General features: G+C 45.1%; 1 protein-coding gene across 1 annotated transcript in view; it reads right to left on the bottom strand.

The window, feature by feature from the left end:
• The window catches only part of LOC140376519 (uncharacterized), a 37234-nt gene that overhangs the window by 10666 nt on the left and 3200 nt on the right, over positions 1 to 23368 (bottom strand). Inside the window, exons 4-9 of the mRNA XM_072462013.1 lie at positions 22544 to 22607; positions 16304 to 16594; positions 14428 to 14614; positions 14046 to 14351; positions 6212 to 6370; positions 3858 to 4102 (exon numbers count right to left, since the gene is read on the bottom strand). Coding sequence (XP_072318114.1) covers positions 3858 to 4102; positions 6212 to 6370; positions 14046 to 14351; positions 14428 to 14614; positions 16304 to 16594; positions 22544 to 22607 — 1252 coding nt within the window. The remainder of the gene's footprint in view (positions 1 to 3857; positions 4103 to 6211; positions 6371 to 14045; positions 14352 to 14427; positions 14615 to 16303; positions 16595 to 22543; positions 22608 to 23368) is intronic.

Raw genomic sequence — 23368 nt, 5'->3', positions numbered from 1 at the left:
TCCCCCGTAGGCAGAGCTATGCTCTCCCCCACAGTTACAGCACTTGAGTTTTGCTCCGTCGTCACACTTCCCATACTCGTGGTCTCCTGCACATTTACCACACTTCTGCTTCCCTCTACAGACCGCTGCAATATGCCCAAAGCGCTGGCACTTGAAGCAACGCAGGGGCGGCAGAACATATGGGCGTACGCCATAGCGCATGTACCCAACGCACACCACACGAGGCAGGATCCCACCTTCAAATCTAATCATTATCGACAGGCTGTCACACCTTACCCCATCCCGGGTCATCTTCAACCGCCTAGCATCCACCACCTTAGCTCCAGTCAAATTCTCCTTTATGTCATCCACAGATGTCGTCGTAGGGACGCCTACTATAACTCCCCTGACCGTGCCTCTTACAGCATCAGACACAAGAATGTCCTTCCCCCCCAGACACTTAGCTTCAATCGCCTTCCTTTGCTGAGCCACGTCCTTGCACACGACCAGCAGCGAGCCATCCCTAAGGACACTCGCATGCTTGACCACTCCCACAGCTACAGTGAGGCTCCTTGTCAACGCCATCGGATCCCACCCCTTAAAGGACGCATTATCCTGCGCGAGCTTTATGAACACCTTACACTCTGAACTCACATCCCCGACATCTGCAACCCCCCCGCCCTGCTCCTCACTGAGAGAGCCCTCCATAGACGAGCAAGAAGACGCCCTACGCTGCACAGGATCAGTGGCTCCAGGGGAGTCCTCCCCGCTGTTCATATCGTCACCGACCAGGTCATGCTTCCTCTTCTTCTTCCCCGTCATACGGACCGAGGCGTTCCTCTATGTTGCCGTAATATCCAAACTGTTGTCGTTGTTGTTTTTTATGGCAGTTGGCATCCAAGTGCACGAGGTATTCAGAGACCAACCCGTCTGTCGTGTTCGCCTCCTTCACACTTGGTGTTACAAAGCCCATGAGGTCATGATATGTCTTTGTGACTAGAATAGTAATAGTTTTTGTTGTTGTTGTTGTTGTTGTTTTATGGCGGTTGGCATCCAAGTGTTGCATTACCGCCAGACTTTATTCCTCAGACTTTGTCGTAGTCCTCAGACTCTGTCGTGTTGTTGTTGTTGTTGTTGTTGTTTTATGGCGGTTGGCATCCGAGTGTTGCATTACCGCCAGACTTTAATCCTCAGACGTTTCGTAGTCCTCAGACTCTGTCGTAGTCCGTAAAAGTACTCCTCCCATTGCTTTGGCGTACAAAGCCCATGAGGTCATGATGTGTTTTTGTGACTAGAATAGTTGTTGTGTCAGAGACCAACCGGCTTTATTCCAGGGAGACTCTTCTTCACCTTCCTCGCCCTCTTTGACGTTCGGTTAGAAGTCCTTCTTCCATCACTTTGGCGTTTCTAGGCCCACGAAGTCCAAGCGCGTTAGAACATCCTCTTGCTCCTCATCCTCGGCTCAGTCTCCAACACCCCCCACCTCTATAAACGTTTACCCAGCCCTGTGCTACATAAGTAAGCGTGTTTCAGAGACCAACCGGCTTTATTCCAGGGAGACTCTTCTTCATCTTCCTCTCCTTCTTTGACGTTCGGTGCTTCCACCGTACAGCTTTATTCTTCAGGCTTCATTCTATAGGCTTTAATATGTCCACTGATGTCGCTGCTTGGTAGCCGTGCGTCTACGAGACTGGGCGAGGACAGGAGACCACCCCCACCCCCATCTCGTCACTCTGATCACTCTGACTCCCCACAAGCAGACCCCCATCACTCCGACTCCCATTTAGCGCCTTTAGCCTGTTTTCTATATCTGCCCAATCAAGCTCCTTTGTTCCAAGGAATCTCCCTGCAGCTTTAGCAATGATCCTGATCCTTTCAGTTCTGCTTTGAGTCTGAGCAGCACAGTTTACAACATCCACCATAAAGAGTACAAAATCCTCTCTATCCACAACCAGGGTATTCTCATTAATTCTGGAACCTGCACACTTGGGACCTCCACTCTTGAAACCTTCACACTTCTTGGGAGCCACGCTGGCCTTTCTCATTTCGCCCTGGCTGGGAGCAGCGCTGGCTCCTCTCTCTGTATTTACTCTAAACTCGTTACTTGAAACTTTCTTGACTGCATCTGCATAGGATATACCTTGAGAGACCTTTATTTTCTGCACCTCAGCAGCTCTTTTGCTAAACCTGCATCCCCCGTAGGCAGAGCTATGTTCTTCCCCACAGTTACAGCACTTCAGTTTTGCACCCACGTCACACTTCCCATACTCATGATCTCCTGCACATTTACCACATCTTTGCCTCCCTCTACAGACCGCTGCAATATGCCCAAAGCGCTGGCACTTAAAGCAACGCAGGGGCGGCGAAACATATGGCCTGACGCTATAGCACATGTACCCAATGAACACCTTACTAGGCAGGCACCTCCCTTCAAGTGTTACCATTACCGACAAGCTGTCACATCTTACCCCAAACCGGGTCACCTTCAAACGCCTAGCGTCCACCACCGTAACTCCAGTCAAATTCTCCTTAACTTCATCCACAGACGTCGCCGTAGGGACACCTACGATAACTCCTCTGACCGTGTTTCTTTCAGCATTAGACACAAGAATGTCCTCTCCACCCAGACGTTTAGTTCCAATCGCCTTCCGTTGCTGAGCCGCGTCCTTGCACCCGACCAGCAGCGAGCCATCTCTAAGGACACTCGCACTCTTGATCACTCCCACAGCTACAGTTAGGCTCTTTGACAATGCCACTGAATTCCACTCCTTAAAGGATGCACTATCCTGTGCAAGCTTTATGATCACCTTACAGTCTCTGCTCTCACCCCGGATATCAATAGCTTCAGCCTCATCCTGCTGCTCATTCCCAGAACCCTCGGACGAGCTAAGGGACTTTTTACGTTTCCGGGCACGTGCAGGCAGAAAAGGCTGCTCCTCCACGCTGTCCAGAACGTCTTCCATCCCCGATCCACTCTCCTCCGCCATCTCCCGTCTCTCCAGACCGGGTGTTGTCCCTCACCGGGTGAGAGCTCGTTTATCAGCGTTTGGTGTTTCAGGGCGGTTGGTATCTTCTTCTTCTTCTTCTATGGTGTTTTATGGCAGTTGATATCATGACCTCATGGGCTTTGTAACACCAAAGCAATGGAAGGAGTTCTTTTACGGACTACGACAGTCTGAGGACTACGAAAAGTCTGAGGAATAAAGTCTGGCGGTAATGCTACAATTGGATGCCAACCGCCATAAAACAACAACAACAACAACAACAACAACAAGGACTAAAGAAGGACTAAAGAAGGTCTAAAGCAGGTATAAAGAAGGTCTAAAGAAGGTCTAAAGAAGGACTAAAGAAGGTCTAAAGAAGGTAAGGGACTACGAAACGTCTGAGGAATAAAGTCTGGCGGTAATGCAACACTCGGATGCCAACCGCCATAAAACAACAACAACAACAACAAGGTATAAAGACGGTCTAAAGCAGGTATAAAGAAGGACTAAAGAAGGTCTAAAGAAGGTCTAAAGAAGGACTAAAGAAGGTCTAAGGAAGGACTAAAGAAGGTCTAAAGCAGGTCTAAAGAAGGTCTAAAGAAAGTCTAAGGAAGGACTAAAGAAGGACTAAAGAAGGACTAAAGAAGGTCTAAAGCAGGTCTAAAGAAGGTCTAAAGAAGGTCTAGAGCGGGACTAAAGTGGGACTAAAACAGGACTAAAGCAGGACTAAATCAGGACTACATCAGGACTAAAGCAGGACTAAAAAATAACTAAATCAGGACTACATTAGGACTAAAGCAGGACTAAAGAAGGACTAAAACGGGACTAAAACAGGACAAAATCAGGACTAAAGTCAGAGTAAAGCAGGACTAAAACAGAACTAAGCGGGCTGACCCTTGTGGCAGTATCTGCAGGCGTGCGGCCGCTCCCCCGTGTGCTGCCTCAGGTGATACAGATACATGTGCTTCAGGTGGAAGGACTTGGAGCAGATTTCACAGCTGAAGTCTTTTTCCTCTTTGTGGCTCTTCTCGTGGGTGTGCAGGGTCGAGCTGGAGCTGAAGGTCTTCAAACAGGTTTTACAGCTGAACGGTTTGATCCCAGAGCCACGCTGCCGCTTTAGGCCTGAGGCAGGCTGCTCCCTGTGGACACAAGGGGGCAGCACACAGGTTAAGAGCAGTTTTATCAAGCGACACACATCAGACCAAGTGTAAATGAGGACTAAGAAAGGATTGAACCAGCTTTACATGAGGTGGGCAGGGTTCAGATTAAGGATTTTCACTTGTATAGGAGGTGCTGCTAAACAATCTGTTCATTTTTTCAAATTTGTATAGCAATTTGATAATTTCATAGCAAAACATGAAAGTGACTAACAATCAATATTTTCCAATGCTGTAACAAGATTATTTATTTCAAATGTATTTGTAAATATTCTATTTAAAAAAAAAACTAACAAACGAACTTTTAAACACTTTTTTTTTTAAACAGAAAACTTGCAAATAAAATTAGTTGTTGAACACATTGATCAACACAAAGTCATAAGGCCTTATTTACAACTTTCTTCCATATCATCATCAATCAGATGACTATTTGCAGGAGTCTCATTTACATATTAATTGTCTTTACACTCACAAAAAATATGCATTAAGCTTCTGATGGAAAAATAAAGGTTGCTGTGGTTTCCATCATGGTGTATTTATTGTGTTATTCAAATTGTACCACTCTATTTGACGTTCCATTCCAGCTATAAAACGTTTCCATTTTTCGTTTTGCTATTTGATGATGGTCTCTAAGTACTCTCGTCTCGGCTCCAGCTGCACATTTGATGACGGTCCCTAAGCACTCGTCTCGGCTCCGGCTGCGCATTTGGAGCAGTGTAATTCGCTGAGCCCAAAATACGCATTTGATTGTTAAAAACGAGGTTGTGTCACTTGGCAGTGTAAATATGAATATTTTGGCATGTGTATGATCTGCAAAGACTTTTGCGTTTAGGAGCTATTGACCTCGGAAGTCTGTATCTGTGACGCTAACTTTACCGCACGTGGCTCCTCCCACTTTCAGACTCGTGGTCTGAGGCAGCAGCGGGACTCATCATGTCAACACAGCGTCCTACATGTGTCAGGCCGTTATTGACGATCGATTGACGAGTGATCAGTACTTTTAGGCGCTTTGGTTACACAATTGAACACACATTTTTGTATCGCAAAAGCTGCGATACAAAAACACTTTTTTCAAACAAATGCATTGCTTTTGAGAGAAATTGCATCGCATTTTGCGATGCGATACCGCTTATTCTGAACCCTGGGTGGGGGACCTGTGTGGGTAAGATTGTCTTTTAAACCCGGCTTGGTCTTACCCTGGTATAAACCCAGTCTGGTCTAACCTCTGGTCTGGTCTAACCTCTGGTCTGGTCTAACCTCTGGTCTGGTCTAACCTCTGGTCTGGTCTAAACCCAGCCTGGTCTTACCCTGGTCTAAACCCAGCCTGGTCTTACCCTGGTCTAAACCGAGCCTGGTCTTACCCTGGTCTAACCCCAGCCTGGTCTTACCCTGGTCTAAACCCAGCCTGGTCTTACCCTGGTCTAAACCCAGCCTGGTCTTACCCTGGTCTAAACCCAGCCTGGTCTTACCCTGGTCTAAACCCAGTCTGGTGTTACCCTGGTATTACCCTGGTCTAAACCCAGCGTGGTATTACCCTGGTCTTACCCTGGTCTACCTGGTCTAAACCCAGCCTGGTCTTACCCTGGTCTAAACCCAGCCTGGTCTTACCCTGGTCTAAACCCAGCCTGGTCTTACCCTGGTCTAAACCCAGCCTGGTCTTACCCTGGTCTAAACCCAGTCTGGTGTTACCCTGGTCTTACCCTGGTCTAAACCCAGCGTGGTATTACCCTGGTCTTACCCTGGTCTAAACCCAGCCTGGTCTTACCCTGGTCTAAACCCAGCCTTGTCTTACCCTGGTCTAAACCCAGCTTGGTCTAACCCCAGCCTGGTCTTACCCCAGTCTGGTCTTACCCTGGTCTTACCCTGGTCTTACCCTGGTCTTACCCTGGTCTAAACCCAGTCTGGTCTTACCCTGGTCTAAACCCAGCCTGGTCTTACCCTGGTCTAAACCCAGCCTGGTCTTACCCTGGTCCAAACCCAGCCCGGTCTTACCCTGGTCTAAACCCAGCCTGGTCTTACCCTGATCTAAACCCAGTCTGGTCTTACCCTGGTCTAAACTCAGGTCTTACCCTGGTCTAAACCCAGTCTGACCTGTGTTCGTGGACGAGCGCCTGGTGCTTCAGGAGTTGGCAGTTGTAGAAGAAGGTTTTCCCACAGCGATCGCACATGAAGCGTTTCTCTTCTCCGTGGATCTGCATGTGAGTCTTCAGAGCCCACGTCCCAGAGAATCCTTCACCGCACGTTTCACATCTGCAACAAACACAACAACTGTATGATTTTCTATAAGTCATTATATTATAACACTGCAACACCAGTCCCGGGTCCCAGAGTTTGCAGCTCTGTCCAGCCTGTTATTATGATTATGGCCCCAAGTCACTGGGCTCCAGTTACCCGCAAATGAATGATTATGACATCAGGGTTCAGCGGTATCGCATCGCAAAATGCGACGCAATTTCTCAAATGCGATGCATTCGTCAGAAAAAAATGCATTTGAATCGCAGTCTTTGCGATACAAAAATGTGAGTTCAATTGTAAAACCAAAGCGCCTAAAAGTACTGATCACTCGTCAATCGATCGTCAATAACGGAATGACACATGTAGGACGCTGTGTGGACATGACACATGTGGACGCTGTGTGGATGTTAGAAAAATGTATATAATTATCTCCTATTATTTTACTCTTATTATAATGTGTCTTGAAATGAACTGTATTAATGATGTGTTTTTTGAGCAACAGAGATGTGTCCAGTAACGCTCAAGGTCCACCTGCCCTGAGTGCTGTGAACATCTGCAGCGGAATCACGGTTTTAGGAGTGAACGGGAAAAGGGAAGCTCCCTTTCCCTTTTGCTCATTATATGTTTGATGTCTTTTATTTTTATCTTATGTTTCAAGTTGCCTTGGCGTTTATCCCCCCTCCCCTCAGGCTCGGGCAACTTGTTTTATGTAACTATGGGCGTGAAGAAGTTTCAATAAATGCGGTGAGAACGGCCAAAGGAGCTCAGAACGAGCAGGGATCTGACCCTGGTCGCTTATTGTGACTGAGTCGTTTATCCTTGACCGTTCTCCTCGCGAGTCAAATTTATTAATCTGTCTTGTCTTCCTTTCCTTGTTTACAGTGTTTTAATTACTGTTGGGTCACCAGCCCCAACAAATTGGTCCTTCGAGAGCCGGATGTCAAGACACCTGAGGACTCCTGGAGGCGACAAAGACTCAGATAAGACAGTGGCCACTGCAGAAAGACCTTTTCCCGGCTGACTCTCTGGCCGTCGACGGGAGTCTGACGGTTGACGACATACCGAAGGAGGGAGACAAGAACAATAAGTAGTGAGTATGTCTTGTATTAAAAACGTGTGTGACTGAGGGACAAAGCGCGTAGAAAAACCCTGTAAACATAAGCTCTGACAGGTAAAACTAGGTTTGGTAGCCTTTTATCGGGTGGCGGGCCAGCCACTGGCAGGTAATAAATACTGGTTAGGTTTGGTAACCTTTTATCGGGTGACAATTTTGTCACTGGCAGGTAATAAATACTGGTTAGGTTTGGTAACCTTTTATCGGGTGACAATTTCGTCACTGGCAGGTAATAAATACTGGTTAGGTTTGGTAACCTTTTATCGGGTGACAATTTCATCACTGGCAGGTAATAAATACTGGTTAAAAGCGCTGAAAACGTACGTAACTAAAAGTCCCTGTGTGATTGTGGAAGTGTGTGTGTGTATGGGGCAGGAAACCGTTAACATTCCTGTCCATATAAAAACGTTCAGAAAAATACAGTGACGGGTCACAGATACATAGGTAAGATTCTCCACCTGGCCACAGGTTAAAGTGAGAATACTGTGACTACGATATCACTGTCTGGACGAAAGAAAATTCCAGTTTTAGCCGAACCCTAGGTTCATACAACTGGACTAAAAACTTTCAAAATGGGAAACAAGTATGGGAAATTAGCATCAAAAGACTATAAGACGGTAAAACAAGTTGAACCGAAAGCGCTAAAACCCCTCAAACTATGGGTAACTAAATATGGATTCAAAGGCAGGCTAAATTCACAAGAAGTGACAAAACTACATGAACAAATTTACAAAAAAGGATGGAAAGAAAGCAAAGTATGGCTAGATCTAGCAAATAAAAGAGAAAAAGGACATAAAAAATCTACCATGTTGTGGCAACAAACAGATGATTTGGAAACAGGGCCCAGCCAAGAACAAAAGCAACGCCCAAGAAGACAAAACCCACCACAGCGGGTTCAAGCCCCGCCACTAGTAACAGTATATAGAAATGATGAGTCAGAAGACACAGATGACGAAATTTTTAAAGCAGGAGCTGCACATAGCGAGACCCATGATTCACCCAAAGGCGCTCCTCCACCATATGACACAAATAGTCGCAGAACCAAAATTAGAACTCTTTATCCACAAGAGGAACTAGAACAAGCAGGCAAAGGCCAATCACCTCAATCATTCAAACCAACACCGAAAACCCCATTACCACCTGACGCAAGGACCCGAAAACAAATGAAAGCACATGGAACATTAGACCTATCAAAATCAATGGGGGACTCGACAATAAGATATATACCACATTCAGAAACACCAACAGCAACACAAGAGACATTTGTATCGCAACCAACAAATCCATTTCACCAAGATGACATTTTGGCACCTATGATTGAAGTAGCGCATCCTAGAGCAGGACAGAGACCAAACATGGAAGCTGTAGCTGGCGTAAACAACCCACCGTATCCTGATACAATGTTAGTTTTCCGACCATGGACGGACGCAGACGTTAGTGACGCAATAAAAGAAATAACTCCACCCACCACAGACGTGACTGCATTTTGTGAGGAAATGACAATGTTATTCACCTCATACAGATTGAATGGTGCAGAAATTGAAAGATGCCTGAGAAGAGCATTAGGACATAAGTGGACAAGTGTAGTGGGAGAATGGGATGCACGAGGACCACAAGTGGGTAATAACCAAAACAGACCAAAATTAGAACATGACTCAGCAGAATTGGGACAAAGACAAACAGCTTTTCGATAGAATAAAAGAAAAATTTAAGAAAACTCGAAATTATGGTGTAATAAATAGAACAAAGCAGAATGATACAGAGTCATTTGAAGAGTTTTTGACCAGAATGAGGGAAGTTTTCAGAGTACACAGTGGGCTAACTGATGAACAAGGAGAAAGTGTGTACAAACAACAGTTGAATAATGCATTACATGCAAATTCCAAACCAGAAATACATGAGTGGATAGGAAAGCACTATGTAGGTTTTGGGACAGGCACGTTAGATGCATATATAGAACAAGCTACGCATGCAGACAGACAGGTGTTGTAGAGAAAAGAAAAAGAAGAAACAACAGGAAAAGGCTGCTTTTGTTGTGACTTCAGACAACGGGACAGACATATACTTCACAAGAGGCAGGAGGAGGCAATGGCAGGAGAAAGACATTTGGCAGGATCGAAAACAGGATGAAGGTGAACAAAGTCAAGATAGAGATGAATGTTGGCATTGTGGAAAGAAAGGACACTTCAAGCAAGATTGTCCAGAATGGATAGACAGCTATGGTGGCTGATAAGATAAGACGATTTTGGTGATCGCGTGATTTAAAGGCTGTAATAGCCAAGAAACGGAATAGCATAAAATAACGGCTGAGGTGGCCAAGAGACGCTTGGGTAGCATGAAATAGCGGTCAATTTAGCCAATAGGTATGAAAAATAAATAAATAAAAAAAAAACTATAGGTCCCCTTTAAGTTGTAGAAAGTACTGTTTGAGCAAAGGTGGGGAGAGTTTGCGCATTCATGTGAGGAGTTTGCGCGTGCACAGGCTCAGACAGAGAGAGAGGGAGAGAATGAAGAGAAAAAAGGTGGGGGCGAGGAGGACCTGGAAGGCGGAGCTTTAGCCCTCCCTTGAGAGCTAAAGACGAGGCGATGAGCAGAATTCGCGCTCAAAGGCAAAAGTTGTGATTTTGTGCGTTGCAAAAATAAATTGAATTGAATTGAATTTACAAACATAGGAACTTACTTTGATGATTCAGTGCAACATAAAACAACAAACAACTGAAATAAATATAAGATTCAAAATAAATGAACAAATAAATACATGAATAAATAAATAAAACGTAAATAATTATTTAATAAAAAGAAGATTAAGAATCCAGACTCATGTGATTATATATATATATATATATATATATATATATATATATATATATATATATATTAAAAATAAAAAAAATAAAAAAATAAAAAGATACATATGGTAAAACGCAAACAGGTTACGCAATCACAACTACGAAAACAATACTACTAAAAAAATGTATTTAGATACGCAGGTATATTGAGCCATGGTAAGTCACATGTCTCAACAGGAGGGATGGTATCTACAATAAATAAGACATATACTACATATGGATTCAATAATTACTCCAAAAAATTTTGTAGAAGCTGTTTAATTTGTGCAAAACACAACTCACAAGGAAATCTAAGGCCAACAAGAGGCAAATTTCCTCCACCTACCTACCCATTCCAGGAAATTCAAATGGACTATATACAACTAAATAACAGTGACGGAATGAAATATGCTTTAGTGATAATAGATGTATTCTCACAATGGAAAGAAATATTTCCAACAAAAAATCCAGACACTTTAACGGTAGCAAAAGCAATATGCAAAGACATAATCCCAAGATATGGAATTCCTGAAATTATAAGATCTGATAATGGTACACATTTTGTAAATGAAACAACCACACTAGACTTAATGACTAATGACAATCCAAGCAAAAACTGCTCAAAATGGGACCAAATTCACCCGCTGACCTCCCCAGTAAAGACTAAACCGTTGTTTGACAAAAACGTAGCGCAGTTTAATTGGACATGTATCATATTTAATGGATCAAAGCACCAGTTGGGAGATATACCAGTTGATCTGTGCCAGAAGAACATCACCGCTCCGCACAGGTTTTCACCAAAATCCAGAGCTGACGTATGGTGGTGGTGCGGTGCAGATAAAATATATGACAGACTGCCTAGAAACACAACTGGAACGTGTGCACTGATATCGTTGTTGTTACCAATATCAGTTATCCCATCCTCGGCTGCAGAGATATGGGAGATGCATGAGAATTTCATTCCTGGAACTTGGAAGAGAGAGAGAAGATCAGTATCTTACATGCCATGGCACAGCGACGATGATCCAACTTATATAGACGCAATAGGTGTTCCTTGAGGTGTCCCAGATGAATATAAATTAGCTGATCAAGTAACTGCAGGATTTGAGAATATTCCTATAATATCGGCTGTATTTCCTATAACTCCAAACAAGAATGTTGATAGAATCAACTTCATCCATTACAACGTGCAAAAGCTGGGAAACTACACCGAAGCCAGTCTACAGGCTGTACATGAACAGTTAGCCGCCACTTCCCTGATGGCTTTTCAGAACAGAATAGCGCTTGATATGCTCCTAGCGGAAAGGAATGGGGTGTGCGCTTTATTCAATACCGAGTGCTGTACGTTTATCCCAAACAACACTGCTCCAGGGGGAAAACTCACACAGGCATTTGACGGTCTGCGTACAATGAACAGACGCATGAAAGACCAATCTGGAATTGATTCATCAATGTGGGATGGTTGGCTGGAAGTGTTCGGAAGATGGAAAAGTCTAATAACTTCTCTGCTTTTGTCTGTCGCTATATTTGCGGCCCTGCTCACCTTGTGTGGATGTTGTTTCATTCTGTGTATTCGAGCCTTGCTAAATAGATTAATCACTACTGCTATCACTCCTGACCCCACAAGTGGGCAGGCGTTGATGCCTTTGCTAGCAGGTGACGTAGAGGGCCTCGAAGAGGACCTCATTGCCATGTTTGAAGAAGAAAACTCTCTTACAGTCTAAAACTAACGTAACCTCTGGGTGTAAGACATGATGATTCTGTAACCGAAAATCCTAACAAGAAGTGGTTAATAGATGAGCAAAATAATATCGATAAACAGGAGGGAAATGTTAGAAAAATGTATATAATTATCTCCTATTATTTTACTCTTATTATAATGTGTCTTGAAATGAACTGTATTAATGATGTGTTTTTTGAGCAACAGAGATGTGTCCAGTAACGCTCAAGGTCCACCTGCCCTGAGTGCTGTGAACATCTGCAGCGGAATCACGGTTTTAGGAGTGAACGGGAAAAGGGAAGCTCCCTTTCCCTTTTGCTCATTATATGTTTGATGTCTTTTATTTTTATCTTATGTTTCAAGTTGCCTTGGCGTTTATCCCCCCTCCCCTCAGGCTCGGGCAACTTGTTTTATGTAACTATGGGCGTGAAGAAGTTTCAATAAATGCGGTGAGAACGGCCAAAGGAGCTCAGAACGAGCAGGGATCTGACCCTGGTCGCTTATTGTGACTGAGTCGTTTATCCTTGACCGTTCTCCTCGCGAGTCAAATTTATTAATCTGTCTTGTCTTCCTTTCCTTGTTTACAGTGTTTTAATTACTGTTGGGTCACCAGCCCCAACAGTGGACATGACACATGTAGGACGCTGTGTGGACATGACACATGTAGGACGCTGTGTGGTCATGACACATGTGGACGCTGTGTGGACATGACACATGTAGGACGCTGTGTTGTCCTGACACATGTAGGACGCTGTGTTGTCCTGACACATGTAGGACGCTGTGTTGTCCTGACACATGTAGGACGCTGTGTGGACATGACACATGTAGGACGCTGTGTGGACATGACACATGTAGGACGCTGTGTGGACATGACACATGTAGGACGCTGTGTGGACATGACACATGTAGGACGCTGTGTGGTCATGACACATGTGGACGCTGTGTTGTCCTGACACATGTAGGACGCTGTGTTGTCGTGACGAGTCCCGCTGCTGTCTCAGATCACGAGTCTGAAAGTGGGAGGAGCCACGTGAAGTTAGCGTCACAGATTCAGACTTCCGAGGTCAATAGCTCCTAAACGCAAAAGTCTTTGCAGATCATTCACATGCCAAAATATTCATATTTACACTGCCAAGTGACTACAACCTGTTTTTTAACAATCAGATGCGTATTTTGTGCGCAGCGAATTACACTGCTCCGAATTTGCAGCCGGAGCAGAGACGAGTGCTTAGGGACCGTCATCAAATGTGCAGCCGGAGCGGTGACGAGAGTACTTAGGGACCGTCAGCAAATAGCAAAACGAAAAATGGAATGGAACGTCAAATAGAGCGGTACAATTTGAATAACATAAAATACACCATGATGGAAACCACAGCAACCTTTATTTTTCCATCAGAAGCTTAATGCATATTTTTTGTGAGTGTAATGACAATTAATATGTAAATGAGACTCCTGCAAATAGTCATCTGATTGATGATGATATGGAAGAAAGTTGTAAATAAGGCTTTATGACTTTGTGTTGATTAATTTGTTCAACAACTAATTTTATTTGCAAGTTTTCTGTTTTATTTGAAAAAAAAAAAAAAGTTTAAAAAGTGTTTAAAAGTTCATTTGTTAAGAGTTTTTTTAAAATATGTTTACAAATACATTTTAAATTAATAATCGTGTTATGTCAATGGAAAATTGATTGTTAGTCACTGTTTTGTTAGTCATTGTTAGTTTTGCTATGAAATTATCAAATTGTTGTACAAATTAGCTGAAAGCCCTTTCCCGTTGTTTAAGTCATTATTACATGCTTATTACATGCTTATGACATGTATATAACGTTACCTGAAGGGCTATTCCCCGCTGTGTCCAAGTCTTTATTACATGCTTATGACATGTATATAACCTTACCTGAAGGGCTTTTCCCCGCTGTGTCCAAGTCATTATTACATGCTTATGATATGTATATAACCTTACCTGAAGGGCTTTTCCCCGCTGTGTCTAAGTCATTATTACATGCTTATTACATGTATATAACCTTACCTGAAGGGCTTTTCCCCGCTGTGCATCCGCACGTGTCTCTGGTAGTTGTACTTGAGTCCAAACTGCTTAGAGCAGATCTGGCAGGTGAAAGGCTTCTCTTTGGAGTGGACCACGCGGTGCTGGACCAGGCCCATCTTGGTCTTGAAGGCTTTGGCGCAGAGCGGACACTTAAAGGGCCGGGCGTCGGAGTGCGAGAGCAGATGGATGCGCAGGTTCGACGTGGTGGAGAAGCGTTTCCCGCACGTCTGACACGGATACGGCCGAGCGCCGGTGTGGATCGTCTGATGGTCGCGCAGACACTTCCTCCTGCGACACACGCCACATACTTCAGTTCATGCGCTTCACCGCCATCGCAGTGAAACAACCCGCGCTTAAGTCTGACCTGGTGAAGCCGCGGCCGCACACGTCGCACACAAACGGTCGCTCTTTGGCGTGAGTGAGCGCGTGCGAGCGGAGCGCTGTCGCTGACGTGAAGCGCCGGTCGCAGTCGTCGCACTTCAGAGGCTCCGGCAGCGCTCGGTGAGACGTCTGGTGAGCGCGGAGTCGAGACAGGACACCGAACTTCTTATCTGCCAATCACACGGTGCAGGGGGAGAGGTCAGGACTCTCTCTGACCATCGACCACCGGCCTCACGTCAGGGATGTCCAGATTATTATGATTATTCAGGTCGCGGGAAACAAACCCAGATACGAGAGCGCAAAGATAAACCTGAATAGTCTGGGAATTAAACTGTTTGTTCTGCTCGTTTGACTGTCAGATTACACTTGTGTCGACCTGGTTTATGGCTCATATCTCTGGAATTACTGGGCCGATCTACGCGAAACACAAGTCTTGTTAACGGCCTCAGAAAGTGGAGCCATAATCCAACTCCAAACATGTGATCGTCATCAGGTAAACGACATTAAAGGGCCGTATGACGTTCTAATTTTGACTTTATTTGGTGTGTCTATACCTGTTGTACATATAAATTATAGTTTTACACCAATCGAGCAGGTAATTGTGGAGAAAACGTTGAAAAATCTGTTGAAAATGACAGGAAGTGACATCACACCAGGGACACTCATCCCAGTCACAAATGCACAATTGTGCATCCATGCACAAATTATATAAAGAAACTTTTTTTTGACTGTCTAAACATTAATTCAACAAAATAGTCGCTCTGGTTGTATCTGTCAAATAAAAGTAAATGGTGACGTTATACGAGTTTTGGCCCAGTGTTTGCTGGGTAATTTCCTTGTGTGATGTCATCAATTACAAACAGGAAGTGAAATTCTAAACATAAAAAATGTGTTATTCTGTAATAACTTGTTAATAATTGTTAAGTAAAATCTTAAATCATCATAACTGCATTTTAGTTCCATAAGTGGTCCGACCTGTGGGGGGCGCTGTGAGGAATAACACGACACGTTAATGAGCTAATAAGTGGTCCGACCTGTGGGGGGCGCTGTGAGGAATAACACGACACGTTAATGAGCTAATAAGTGGTCCGACCTGTGGGGGGCGCTGTGAGGAATAACACGACACGTTAATGAGCTAATAAGTGGTCCGACCTGTGGGGGGCGCTGTGAGGAATAACACGACACGTTAATGAGCTAATAAGTGGTCCGACCTGTGGGGGGCGCTGTGAGGAATAACACGACACGTTAATGAGCTAATAAGTGGTCCGACCTGTGGGGGGCGCTGTGAGGAATAACACGACACGTTAATGAGCTAATAAGTAGTCCGACCTGAAGGGGGCGCTGTGAGGAATAATACAACACGTTAATGAGCTAATAAGTGGTCCGACCTGAAGGGGGCGCTGTGAGGAATAATACAACACGTTAATGAGCTAATAAGTGGTCCGACCTGAAGGGGGCGCTGTGAGGAATAATATGACACGTTAAGAGCTGATAACGACGAGGACGATCAGAAGAACAGTAGATCTGCTCCGTCTGAGCTCGTGGAGCGTGAACAAAACCCTCAAACAAACTGAACATGGCGTGATCCCTCACCTGGGTCTGGTCCTGGGTCTGGTCCTGGGTCTGGTCCTGGGTCTGGTCCTGAGTCTGGTCCTGAGTCTGGTCCTGAGTCTGGTCCTGAGTCTGGTCCTGAGTCTGGTCCTGAGTCTGGGTCTGGTCCCGGGTCTGGTCCCGGGTCGGGGTCGGGGTCCGGGTCGGGGTCCGGGTCGGGGTCCGGGTTGGGGTCTGGTCCTGGGTCTGGGTCTGGTCCTGGGTCTGGTCCTGGGTCTCAAACAACTGAGCGTGGCGTGGTCCCTCACCGCACTGGTCGCAGGCGAACATGTGGTCGGGGTCCCGGTCCTGCTTGGCCCTCAGCTCGTGGTAGAAGACGTGGCGGGCGAGCGTAGTCCCCTGGTAGAAGCCCTTATCGCAGTGCGGGCAGGGGAAGGGCTTGGCGTGGCTGGACGTATGCTTCTGCAGCTGGTGGCGCTGGTGGAAGCCCTTGTGGCACTCGGCGCAGAAGAAGCGCTTGTGCTTGTAGAGCTCGCGGCGGCGGCGGCGCTCGTCCTCGCGCTGCTCCTCCCCCTCGTGATGCTCCTCCCCCTCTGGGACTGGGGGGAGGGGGAAACGCCGCGGGAACAACATGGATGAAAACGGGAAAACGAAATCACGAATTGGACCGACGATGGAATAAATCTGACTTTTAGTTTAGTTTTTATGCTTATTTTTTATCCTTTATTCATTTTGTGTTCTCTCTGTTCAGGTTTTTTGTTTGTTTTTGTTGTTTTATGTAAGAAAACAAACTAAAATATAGCCGCAAGCGGCAATGATCGGCCCTCGCCACGCCGCCGCCACACCGCCGCCACGCCGCAAGAGGAGGGGGCGCTAACGCGCCCCAATTGTCCTTTTATCACGCCTACTGCTGAATCTGTGACGCTGTCACATGTTCTCCCCTTTGTTTTACCATCAAAAAGCAATTTTATTTTGAATTCTTGGCAAAATGTGCGGCTTTGCCGCACAGACACCGTGACTCTTTGAATGAAAATGTGGATAACTTTTGATGGTCCTGAAGATGAGTCTCACCAAATTTCAGGTTAATAGGGCTGACGCCCTGGGAGGAGTTTGTGAAAGTCTAAAGTGTAAACATGTTCTGGCCCCATTGGAATAACATGGGAGGTTTCGGTCATCGTTACGGCAACGCCATAACAATTATGACATGGGTCTCATTGACTTTTTTGATGGGGATGCTAAAATTGAGTTGTGTGTCAAATTTCATATAATTTCGCAAAACTAAACATTTAACCTCCATATAAAATCTGTAGGGGGCGCTGTGGCGCCAAATGAATTTATTTCACTTCAAGTAGGTTTAGGGCAAAGAGTTTAACAACTGATTCTAATTTGACGCAATTCGGACTTTATCTGCGCAAACGGCAGAAATTTTAAATATGGGAGATTTCTGAAATTTTAGTTACAGTTTGCGGCTTCGCCGCACAGAGACCGTGAGAGGTATCAATGTAATTTGGATAACTTTTGATGTCCCACTCCTCAGTAGCATTTTCACCAAATTTCAGCTTTTTAGGGCCAACGCCCTGGGAGGAGTTCGTAAAAGTACGACGTTTGGAAAAACTCCGAAGTCATGTTTAGCCATTTTTGAAGTAATATGGCCGACATTTGGTTCGGGGGACGGCGTTGCCGTAATAATATTTTTTACTTCTCTTGTCACCATCTACCTCTGCGCCAAATTTCATGATTCTACGATCAGATTTTTTTTGGGTCATTTCCCATCTCTCAATGCATTTTTGGTACATTTGGTGGCGCTGACGCGCCAATTTTTTTTATTTTAGAAAAGGGAAATAGCCAGAATGTAGAGAGGCACGATTTTTAGAGGTGTGCAAATTTTTGTGACTTTTCGTCAATGTTCACTGGGTGAAAAATAGGGGGGTTGGTCCCGAGAAGAAGAAGAAAGAAAGAAAGAAAGAAAGAAAGAAAGAATAATATTCCGATGCGAAAACAATGTTTCCCATTTTTCAAATATCATAAACTATACATTTTCGGAAAGCGCTCGCGCTTTCCTACCTCATGGTGTGGGTCCCTGGTCACTGACGGGTACTTTCGATAATTTTGAGTGGGCTCCGCCCACTTTGTGTTTTTGGCCCTCTATACAGTAATAATGTTCAATTTTTGCATTACATGCTTATATGCACGGAACATGCAAGAGATGGGGAACGTATTCGTGAGCTACTTAGCGCAAATGAGTGCTTTATATGGGGATGACGACCGCGAAGGGGATGACGACCGCTTCGCGGTCGTCATCCCAATGTAAAGTGCTCGTTTAGTGCGAACTTTTGCACGGGCTTCGCCCGTTTACAACGGTAATGTTCCATTTTCCTACAACTAATTAGTATGCACGGGGCGTGCATGAGTGGAGGAGTGCGTTAGTGAGTGTTTGGAAGTGGGCGAGCGCTTCGCGCTCGATTTCGTGCGCACTACGTGCGCACTTTCGCAGCCGTGCTTCGCACGGCCTTACGAGATTAATAGGCCTCTCGCCAGCTTGTGGCGCTCGGGCCTAAATATAGCCGCAAGCGGCAATGATCGGCCCTCGCCACGCCGCCGCCACGCCGCAAGAGGAGCCCCAATTGTCCTTTTATTACGCCTACTGCTGAATCTGTGACGCTGTCACATCTTCTCCCCTTTGTTTTACCATCAAAAAGCTATTTTATTTTGAATTCTTTGCAAAATGTGCGGCTTTGCCGCACAGACACCGTGACTCTTTGAATGAAAATGTGGATAACTTTTGATGGTCTTGAAGATGAGTCTCACCAAATTTCAGGTTAATAGGGCTGACGCCCTGGGAGGAGTTTGTGAAAGTCTAAAGTGTAAACATGAAAGGTTTCGGTCATCGTTACGGCAACGCCATAACAATTATGACATGGGTCTCACTGACTTTTTTGATGGGGATGCCAAAATTGAGTTGTGTGTCAAATTTCAGATAATTTCGCAAAACTAAACATTTAACCTCCATATAAAATCTGTAGGGGGCGCTGTCGCGCCAAATTAATTTATTTCACTTCAAGTAGGTTTAGGGAAAAGAGTTTAACAACTGATTCTAATTTGATGCAATTCGGACTTTATCTGCGCAAACGGCAGAAATTTTAAATATGGGAGATTTCTGAAATTCTAGTTACAGTTTGCGGCTTCGCCGCACAGAGACCGTGAGAGGTATCAATGTAATTTGGATAACTTTTGATGTCCCACTCCTCAGTAGCATTTTCACCAAATTTCAGCTTTTTAGGGCCAACGCCGTGGGAGGAGTTCGTAAAAGTACGACGTTTGGAAAAACTCCGAAGTCATGTTTAGCCATTTTTGAAGCAATATGGCCGACATTTGGTTGGGCGGACGGCGTTGCCGTAATAATATTTTTTACTTCTCTTGTCACCATCTACCTCTGCGCCAAATTTCATGATTCTACGATCAGATTTTTTTTGGGTCATTTCCCATCTCTCAATGCATTTTTGGTACATTTGGGGGCGCTGACGCGCCAATTTTTTTTATTTTAGAAAAGGGAAATAGCCAGAATGTAGAGAGGCACGATTTTTGGAGGTGTGCAAATTTTTGTGACTTTTCGTCAATGTTCACTGGGTGAAAAATAGGGGGGTTGGTCCCGAGAAGAAGAAAGAAGAAAGAATAATATTCCGATGCGAAAACAATGTTTCCCATTTTCCAAATATCATAAACTATACATTTTCAGAAAGCGCTCGCGCTTTCCTACCTCATGGTGTGGGTCCCTGGTCACTGACGGGTACTTTCGTTAATTTTGAGTGGGCTCCGCCCACTTTGTGTTTTTGGCCCTCTATACAGTAATAATGTTCAATTTTTGCATTACATGTTTATATGCACGGAACATGCAAGAGATGGGGAACGTATTCGTGAGCTACTTAGCGCAAATTAGTGCTTTATATGGGGATGACGACCGCGAAGCGGTCGTCATCTCAATGTAAAGTGCTTGTTTAGTGCGCACTTTTGCACGGGCTTCGCCCGTTTACAACGGTAATGTTCCATTTTCCTACTACTAATTAGTATGCACGGGGCGTGCGTGAGTGAAGGAGTGCGTTAGTGAGTGTTTGGAAGTGGGCGAGCGCTTCGCGCTCGATTTCGTGCGCACTACGTGCGCACTTTCGCAGCCGTGCTTTGCACGGCCTTACGAGATTAATAGGCCTCTCGCCAGCTTGTGGCGCTCGGGCCTAATTAAAGCCGCAAGCGGCAATGATCGACCCTCGCCACGCCGCCGCCGCTACGCCGCAAGTGGAGGGCGCCCCATTGGTCCTTTTATTACGCCTACTGCTGAATCTGTGACGCTGTCACATCTTCTCCCCTTTGTTTTACCATTCAAAAAGCAATTTTATTTTGAATTCTTGGCAAAATGTGCGGCTTTGCCGCACAGAGATCGTGACTTTTTGAATAAAAATGTGGATACCTTTTGATGGTCCACCCCTGAAGATGAGTGTCACCAAATTTCAGGTTAATAGGGCTGACGCCCTGGGAGGAGTTTGTGAAAGTCTAAAGTGTAAACATGTTCTGGCGATTTCCCCATTGGAATAACATGAAAGGTTTCGGTCATCGTTACGGCAACGCCATAACAATTATGACATGGGTCTCATTGACTTTTTTGATGGGGATGCTAAAATTGAGTTGTGTGTCAAATTTCATATAATTTCGCAAAACTAAACATTTAACCTCCATATAAAATCTGTAGGGGGGCGCTGTGACGCCAAATTAATTTATTTCACTTCAAGTAGGTTTAGGGCAAAGAGTTTAACAACTGATTCTAATTTGACGCAATTCTGACTTTATCTGCGCAAACGGCAGAAATGTTAAATTTGGGAGATTTTTAGAGGTGTGCACATTTTTGTGACTTTTCGTCAATGTTCACTGGGTGAAAAATAGGGGGGTTGGTCCCGAGAAGAAAGAAAGAAAGAAGAAAGAAGAAAGAAGAAAGAAGAAGGAAGAAGGAAGAAGGAAGAAGGAAGAAAGAAGAAAGACGGAAGAAGAAGAAAGACGGAAGAAGAAGGAAGAAGGAAGAAGAAGAAAGAAGAAGGAAGAAGGAAGAAGGAAGAAGGAAGAAGGAAGAAGAAGAAAGAAGAAGGAAGAAGGAAGAAGGAAGAAGGAAGAAGAAGGAAGAAGAAGGAAGAAGGAAGAAGGAAGAAGAAGGAAGAAGGAGGAAGAAGAAGAAGGAAGAAGAAAGAAGAAGGAAGAAAGAAGAAGGAAGAAAGAAGAAAGAAGAAGGAAGAAGGAAGAAGAAGAAGGAAGAAGAAGAAGAAGAAGAAGAAGGAAGAAGAAGAAGAAGGAAGAAGAAGAAGGAAGAAGAAGAAGAAGAAGAAGAAGAAGAAGAAGAAGAAGGAAGAAGGAAGAAGGAAGAAGAAGAAGAAGAAGAAGAAGAAGAAGAAGAAGAAGAAGAAGAAGAAGAAGAAGAAGAAGAAGAAGAAGAAGAAGAAGAAGAAGAAGAAGAAGAAGAAGAAGAAGAAGAAGAAGAAGAAGAAGAAGAAGAAGAAAAAGAAGAAGAAGAAGAAGAAGAATATTCCGATGCGAAAACAATGTTTCCCATTTTTCAAATATCGCGCTCGCGCTTTCCTACCTCATGGTGTGGGTCCCTGGTCACTGACGGGTACTTTTGTTAATTTTGAGTGGGCTCCGCCCACTTTGTGTTTTTGGCCCTCTATACAGTAATAATGTTCAATTTTTGCATTACATGCTTATATGAACAGAACATGCAAGATATGGGGAACGTATTCGTGAGCTACTTAGCGCAAATGAGTGCTTTATAAGGGGATGACAACCGCGAAGCGGCCGGGATGAGAACCAAATGTCGGCCATATTGCTTCAAACATGACTCGGGAGTTTTTCCAAACGTCGTACTTTTACGAACTCCTCCCAAGGCGTTGGCTCTAAAAAGCTGAAATTTGGTGAAAATGCTACTGTCCCAATGTAAAGTGCTCGTTTAGTGCGCACTTTTGCACCCGTTTACAACGGTAATGTTCCATTTCCCTACTACTAATTAGTATGCACGGGGCGTGCGTGAGTGAAGGAGTGCGTTAGTGAGTGTTTGGAAGTGGGCGAGCGCTTCGCGCTCGATTTCATGTGCACTATGTGCGCACTTTTCGCAGCCTTACGAGATTAATAGGCCTCTCGCCAGCTTGTGGCGCTCGGGCCTAATAATGTGCCACTGTCGACACTGATCACAAATAAAACGGAAGTGTCCAGAAATATCTAACTGTGATTTTGCTGATGAGATTTGCGAATTATTATGTTTTAATTATAGGATTCAAAGATCATGGTTATTTATGCAGAATTAGACAAGGTGTTTTGTTGTTTTTGTGGAGGAAATTATGGCTCTTCAGATATGGTCTTGTTGCCGTAGCGATTTGCTGATTGCAATTTTGATTGGATTACTATGACTCTTGCAGCCCGGTTTTGTTTCATAGCAAATAAGGCTCGTTTAAAGTTAAATGTGGCGCCCCCTGCTGCACAGAAGAGTGGGATCGTGTTATTAACTGGATTCTCACACGTCTGAGGCTCCGAGGGCTTCAGGTTCTCACACATCACGCCCTGGACCAGCTGCACCTGCACCTGCTGCACCTGCACCAACAACACAGGAGTAAAACTGTATTACTGGTCCTGGTCCTGGGTCTGGTCCTGGTCCTAGCTCAGGTCCTGGGTCTGTGGACTTTGAGAGTCTAGTTGATTCACAGTGGTTCTGGAAGTAAATTTCTAAATTTCATTTTTGCCAAAGAGATTTAGAAATATTTAAATATTGACAGTTAAAAGGCCGCTCTGTGTAACCCAGTGTTCTCAGCAAAAAAAAAAAACATGAGTGTGACGAGTGTTGCGAGTGTGGCGAGTGTGGCGAGAGTGGCGAGTGTGGCGAGTGTGAAGAGACGAGTGTGACGAGTGTGGCGAGTGTGACGAGTGTGGCGAGTGTGACGAGTATGACGAGTGTGACGAGTGTGGCGAGTGTGGCGAGTGTGGCGAGTGTGGCGAGTGTGGAGAGTGTGGAGAGACGAGTGTGGCGAGTGTGACGAGTGTGACGAGTGTGGCGAGTGTGACGAGTGTGGCGAGTGTGGCGAGTGTGACGAGTGTGGCGAGTGTGACGAGTGTGACGAGTGTGGCGAGTGTGACGAGTGTGGAGAGACGAGTGTGACGAGTGTGGCGAGTGTGGCGAGTGTGACGAGTGTGGCGAGTGTGGCGAGACGAGTGTGGCGAGTGTGACGAGTGTGGCGAGTGTGGCGAGTGTGGCGAGTGTGGCGAGTGTGGCGAGTGTGGCGAGACGAGTGTGGCGAGTGTGGCGAGTGTGGCGAGTGTGGCGAGTGTGACGAGTGTGGCGAGTGTGG

Source organism: Eucyclogobius newberryi, unplaced genomic scaffold (assembly GCF_026437365.1).
Source record: "Eucyclogobius newberryi isolate DKJ021-1_F unplaced genomic scaffold, fEucNew1.0.hap1 SCAF_10, whole genome shotgun sequence".
Classification (NCBI taxonomy): Eukaryota; Metazoa; Chordata; class Actinopteri; order Gobiiformes; family Gobiidae; genus Eucyclogobius; species Eucyclogobius newberryi.
This window is presented reverse-complemented; position numbering and strand designations above follow the sequence as displayed.